Source organism: Salvelinus sp. IW2-2015, unplaced genomic scaffold (genome assembly GCF_002910315.2).
Source record: "Salvelinus sp. IW2-2015 unplaced genomic scaffold, ASM291031v2 Un_scaffold2269, whole genome shotgun sequence".
NCBI classification, from domain to species: domain Eukaryota; kingdom Metazoa; phylum Chordata; class Actinopteri; order Salmoniformes; family Salmonidae; genus Salvelinus; species Salvelinus sp. IW2-2015.
In genome coordinates this window covers 94,092-100,489 of record NW_019943596.1, presented here as the reverse complement: position 1 = coordinate 100,489, position 6,398 = coordinate 94,092, and the positions used below count along the sequence as shown (strand labels likewise).

At 43.5% G+C, this 6,398-nt stretch overlaps 1 protein-coding gene across 1 annotated transcript in view; it reads right to left on the bottom strand.

The window, feature by feature from the left end:
- Window positions 1–6,398, bottom strand: part of LOC112073464 (collagen alpha-2(VI) chain-like) — a 112,886-nt gene that overhangs the window by 17,600 nt on the left and 88,888 nt on the right. The window contains 4 exon segments of the mRNA XM_070440154.1: window positions 2,764–2,802; window positions 2,913–3,091; window positions 3,198–3,379; window positions 3,974–4,036. Coding sequence (XP_070296255.1) covers window positions 2,764–2,802; window positions 2,913–3,091; window positions 3,198–3,379; window positions 3,974–4,036 — 463 coding nt within the window.

Below are 6,398 nucleotides of genomic sequence, written 5' to 3'. Positions count from 1 at the left end.
TAGAGTATTGAACAGTGGAGGGTGCTAGAGTATTGAACAGTGGAGGTACTAGAGTATTGACGTGGAGGGTGCCGGAGTATTGAACAGTGGAGGTGCTGGAGTATTGAACAGTGGAGGGTACTAGTGTATTGAACAGTGGAGGGTGCCGGAGTATTGAACAGTGGAGGGTGCTGGAGTATTGAACAGTGGAGGGTACTAGTGTATTGAACAGTGGAGGGTGCCGGAGTATTGAACAGTGGAGGGTGCTAGAGTATTGAACAGTGGAGGGTGCTATAGAGTATTGAAAAACACGGTGGCACATTTTGACCCCATCTTAATGAGATATTTTTAATGTTATATAATTTGTTTTGGAGAATACAATATAGCTCAGTATTGATGATTTTATTTATAAAGGGTTTTTGCTCATCTTTATCAGGGTAGGGTCAGGGTTCGGTTTATCAGGGTTCGGGTTTATCAGGGTTTCGGGTCAGGGTTCGGTGTATCAGGGGTGCCAATAGATTTATGGATCTGACTGTACCTGTGACATTCACCAGGTTGTTGACAGCGTGTGTGCGTAACGTGTACCTGTGACATTCACCAGGTTGTTGACAGCGTGTGTGCGTAACGTGTACCTGTGACATCACCAGGTTGTTGACAGCGTGTGTGTGTAACGTGTACCTGTGACATCACCAGGTTGTTGACAGCGTGTGTGTTGAACGTGTACCTGTGACATCACCAGGTTGTTGACAGCAGTGTGTGCGTACGTGTACTGTTGACATCAACAGGTTGTTGACCAGCGTGTGTGCGTAACGTGTACCTGTGACATCACCAGGTTGTTGACGCGTGTGTGCGTAACTGTTACCTGTGACATCACCAGGTTGTGTGACAGCGTGTTGTGTAACGTGTAACTCTTGACATCACCAGGTTGTTGACAGCGTGTGTGTGAACGGTGTACCTGTGACATCACCAGGTTGTTAAACGCGTGTTGTGTAACGTGTACCTGTGAACATCACCAGGTTGTTGACAGCGTGTGTGTGTAACGTGTACCTGTGACTCACCCAGGTTGTTGACAGCGTGTGTGTGTAACGTGTACCTGTGACATAACCAGGTGTTGACAGCGTGTATGATGCGCTTGCCAGAGAGGAGGCAGAGTCCATGTAGCTCATCCCAGCCAGCGAAATCAGCGATCACCGTCAGATTGTCGTTAGCGAAAACTCCACCCTCTGTTTCTTGACTGGCCGCCGTACTGCAGCAGGGCCACGCGGGCGTTCCTGTTGTCTGATTCGCCGTTGCCAGGGTGAGGCGGCCGCCACGTTCTCGATGAACTCTTGGCGCGGGCGTGGTTTCTCCACTCCCATCCTCTCTGACCGTCCAGCATGAACACAAGGTCCACAGGGCGCTGGATACAGCTGGCCACCGCTGGTTCTGAAACCCACACACACACACACGTTGAAGGGACACACAACGTTGAATTTAAGAACACACCCGAAGTCGTAAAATGTCTAGCTAGTAATTTGTTATACTAAAAAGCTAGCAAGAGGTTGCATAGCAACAGCATCAAGTTTCGGTAGATAGGTGAAGAGCTATTACGCTCAACTGAAAGGATACGCTCGTTTACAGTATAGTAAAATGAACTACTAGTGTATAGTATGTAGTATACAGGATTCAGGAAGTGTTTTTAAGAGTTTTCAAGTGCTTCAAAGTGACAAAAACGGTTCAAACATCACAGCCATATGCAAAATGTTGCATTGATGTGTCCTAAAAACTGCAGTTCCCAGCCAACTTAAAGGATTTTAAAAAAACCAAGATCCAGAATAGTAGCTATTCACCTAACCTTAGGACAAGCTTAGAGATATGATTAGTGCTTAATTACAACTTACAGGAAGCTTAATCTCACTCTAGCAGTTGTAATACTAACAATTTAGCTTCCTCCCAGAGCATGTATGCTAATGCAAAGTCCATAAAGCTAATATATTGAAATATTCCGAGCGATAGGCCACTGTCAGGTACGCCCCTCCCCCCCCCCCACATGACGAATCAACATCCCCAACGGTCACTTTCCAATATGGCCGCCGTATAACCCAATTGGTGGTTGCTGGTACACCCAATATGGCCGCCGGTAACCCCAATATGTCGTGGTCACCCAATATGGCCGCCGGTACACCCCAATTTGGCCGCGGTACACCCAATATGCCGCCGGTACACCCACCAAGCACGTTACTTAATGTTCTTCCTTTCTAATCTGTGAAATCCCCTTCTACCTTTATAGTTTGTTAATTCTTTTAAATCTCTGGTTTTATTATCATTGTTCAGCCTCAGGGTGATGGGATGTCATGTTAATGTAAACATTAAATGTTTCCACGTCAAAGCGCATTTGGTTATTTGTTGCCAATCGAGGAAGTACAGAGAACGAGTTAAGTTAGTAAGTTAGTTAAGGTTAGTAATGTAGTTAAGTAGTTAAGGTTAGTTAAGGTTTAGTTAATGTTAGTTGAGGTAGTTATGTTAGTTAGTGTTGTTAGTGTTAGTTAATGTTAGTTAAGGTTAGTTATAGGTTAGTTAAGGTTAGTTTAAGGTTAGTTAAGGTTAGTTAAGGTTAGTACGGTTGGTTAAGTTAATTAAGGTTAGTTAAGGTTAGTTAAGTGTAGTTAATGGTAGTTAAGGTTAGTTAAGGTTAGTTAGGTTCGTTAGGGTTAGTTAATGTTATTAGGTTAGTTAAGGTTAGTTAAGGAACAAGTCAAAATCAGAATGAAAATCTTTAAATCTCAATACTCAGAATGATCTTACCAGTTTTACAGGGCAGGTCAGGACACACGATCACAGGGTCTAAGAGAGAAGTTATTCATCATTTATCTCTGTTATACAAGTACTATGTGTACAAGAGAATGTGTGTGTTTACTGTATGTTGTATGTAGGTGTGTGTGTGGTGTGTGTACCTGGGCAGAGCACGGTCTCTATCTTGTCGATGAACTCCTCTGCCACCAGGTCGGCGAAGCGTCTCATCCCCAGCACCCTACCGTCTCTCTGACAGGCTATACTCTTCAGGCTCTCATTCTCCTCTATCTGGTCAAACATGTCCCCTATACCTATAGCGCTCACATCCACACTGGGGTCGCTGCTCACGCACACACACACACACACGCACGCACACACACACACAAATCGTCAGTAAGAACAGCTGATAAAACATATCCCAGACAACCCCTCTCCCGGTCAGCTACCTGCAGAGGTATGTGAGCAGTGAGTCGTCGTCCCTGGGGTCGAACCGTCCGTCTGTGATGACCACCACGGTGACGTTGGCTTTAGCTCTGCGGCTGTCCTTGATCAGGTGATCGTAGGCGTATTTCAGCGCTGACGGGGTCCACGTCCCCCCGGCTATCCATTCCAGACGCTTTACAGCATCCTACAGCCAGACAGTCAGACAGAGGGTGGGAGGGTGTTAGCCCTCTGAGCTACAGCCTAGTAATTCGTTTGGGCAGCTAATGCGAGTCTTCAGTCAGGCAGAGGGTGGGAGGGTGTGTGTGTTTATGTCACAGACTGGGTTCCAAGGTCAAACTCCGGTGATCTGCACAACAGAGGACTGTTAGCCCACTGAGCTAAAGCCTAGGCATTAGCCTGGGGAGCTAATGCAAGGCGTCAGGTGTCAGGTAATGTTAGACATGTGTGTGTCACTCCACATACCTTGAAGGCAGACAGGGAGTCACATATTATTCATGTTATTGTTGTAATTATTATTTATTATTCTTGTTATTATTATAAAAAATGTATTATTATGTTTTGTTATTATTATTATTATTATGTTTATTATTATTATTATTGTTGTTAATGTTATTATTATTGTTATTGTTACTATTATTGTTATGATTATTATTATTGTTATTATTATTATTTTTAATTATTATAGTGTTATTATTGCTGTTATTATTATTGTTATTTTTTTTAATTATTAAAGTGTTATTATTGTTATTATTATAGATTTTTTGTACTATTATATTACCTTGAAGGCAGACAGTGAGTCGATCTTGGAGTCATTGAGACGGATTGGTCCTTGGAAGTTCCACTTTGTGACTGTACTTGGACCCACGCCCACTCTTGTACCGTGGGGGGGGGGGGGGGGGGGGGGTATTATAGGGGTTCCAGGAAATGTCTATAAAACTGGAAATACTTTATTACTACATAAGTATTCAGACCACTTTGCTATGAGACTCAAAATGTAGCTTAGGTGGCATTTTTTTTTTTCCTGTTTTTTTTTTCTCAATTTCACAATTGACATGTTTCTTCAAACTATAAGATTGGGATCCACCTGTGGTAAATTCATTTGGCTTGGCACAACACCGTCTATATTAAGATCCCACATTTGACAGTGCATGTCAGCAGCAAAAACCAAGCGCAGAGCGTTCGAGAAGCAATTTCCTCTCCGAGGGACAGGAATCACTTTGATGTCGAGCACAGATCTGGGAAGGGGTACCAAACATTTCTGCAAACAGTTCAAGGTCCTTCCCAGAATCAATGGCCCCGATTGCATTCTTAAATGGAGAAGTTTATCCTCCGAAGTACTTTCCTAAGAGCTGCAGCCCGCCCAGGCCAAACTGAGCAATTGGGAGAAGCGGCCGTTGGTCAAAGGGTACGGTGACCAAGAAAACCGGATGGTCACTCTGACAGAGCTCCAAAGTTCGCTCTGTGGAGATGGGAGAACCTTCCAGAAGTGACTAACCATTTACTGCTGCAGCACTGCCACCAATTCAGAGCTTTATGTTTAGAGTGGTCCAGACGGAAGCACTCACTTCAGTAAAGGCACACATGACAGCCCACGTGGGAGTTTACCTATAGATTCCTCATTAGCACCTAAAGGACTCTTAGGACCATTGAGAAAACAAGATTCTCTGGTCTGAGTGAAACCAAGATTTGAACATTTGGCTCTGAGAAATGACCAAGCGTCAACTCTGGCAGGAAAACCTGGCACCATCCTACGTGAAGGCATTGGTTGTGGCAGCTTATCATAATATAGTGACGGATGTTTTTCTAGGAGCAGGGATTGGGGGACAGTGCATGATCGAGGGAAGATGCAAAGAAGCAAAAGTAACATTAGAGGATCCTTGATGAAAACCTGCTCCAGATGAGATCAGGACCTCAGACTGGGCGAAGTTTCACCTTTCCAATAGGACATCAGTCCCTAAGCACACAAACAAAGACAGCGCAGGCTTGGCTTCGGGACATAGTCTCTTGAATGTCCTTGTGTGGCCAGACCAAGACCCGCGACTTGATCCCAATCGAAACAATTCTGGAGAAGACTTGAAAATCAGTGTGTCATGTGATGCTTCCTACCATTCAACCTGACAGCTCTTGAGAGATCTGATTTGGACACACCTACTCATCCAAGTTTTTTTTTTGTTCTTGTTTTACTATTTTCTATCATGTGGAGAAAATAGTGAAGACATAAAAAACTACTGAAATAACACATATGGAATCATTTTAGTAACCAAAACAGTTGTTAAACAAATCAAAGATATATTTTATATTTGAGATTCTTCAAGAGTAACCACTCCTTTGCCTTGATGACAGCTTTGCACACTCTTGGATATTCTTCTCGAACAGCTTCATTGAGGTCGTCAGTCCTGGAATGCATTTCAAGTTAAAGTGGGCTGTTGTTAAAAAGTTAATTTGTGGGAATTCTTTTCCTTCGTTATATGTGTTTGAGCGCAATCAGTTGTGTTTGTGACAAAGCTTAGCGTTGGTATACAGAAGATTGCCCTATTTTGGTACAAAGACCAAATCATATTACCGTCAAGAATACAGCTCAAATAAAGCAAAGAAAACTACAGTTCCATCATTATTTTGTAAGAAGTGGATGCAAGGTCAGTCAACGCCGGAAAATCTTCAAGACCTATTGAAAAGTTTCTTTCAAGTTTGCAGTCGACAAAAACGCATCAAGAGCTATGATGTGAAACCGGCTCTCATGAGGACCACCCACAGGAAAGGAAGACCCTTGAGTTTACCTCTGCTGCAGAGGGATAAGTTCATTGTAGAGATTATCAGCCTCAGAAATTGCAGCGCCAAATAAATGCTTCACAGAGTTTCAAGTAACAGACAACCATTTATCGAAGATCAGCTGTTTCAGCAGAAGACTGTATGTGGATCATTGGTCTTCATTGGTCGAATTGCACGGTGCGTCAAAAGGACACCAATAATAAAGAAATAGATCGACTTGCTGCGGCAGAAACACGAGCAATTGACAGGGTAGACTGGTGAAATCTATCCTTAGGTCTGGATGAGTCCAAATTTGAGATATTTGGTTTCAACCGCCGTGTCTTTGTGTGAAGACGCCAGAGTAGTTGTGAACAGATTATCTCCACATGTTGTGGTTCCCACCATGAAGCGATGGAGGAGGAGGATTGTGATTGTTGGAGGGTAGCTATTACTGG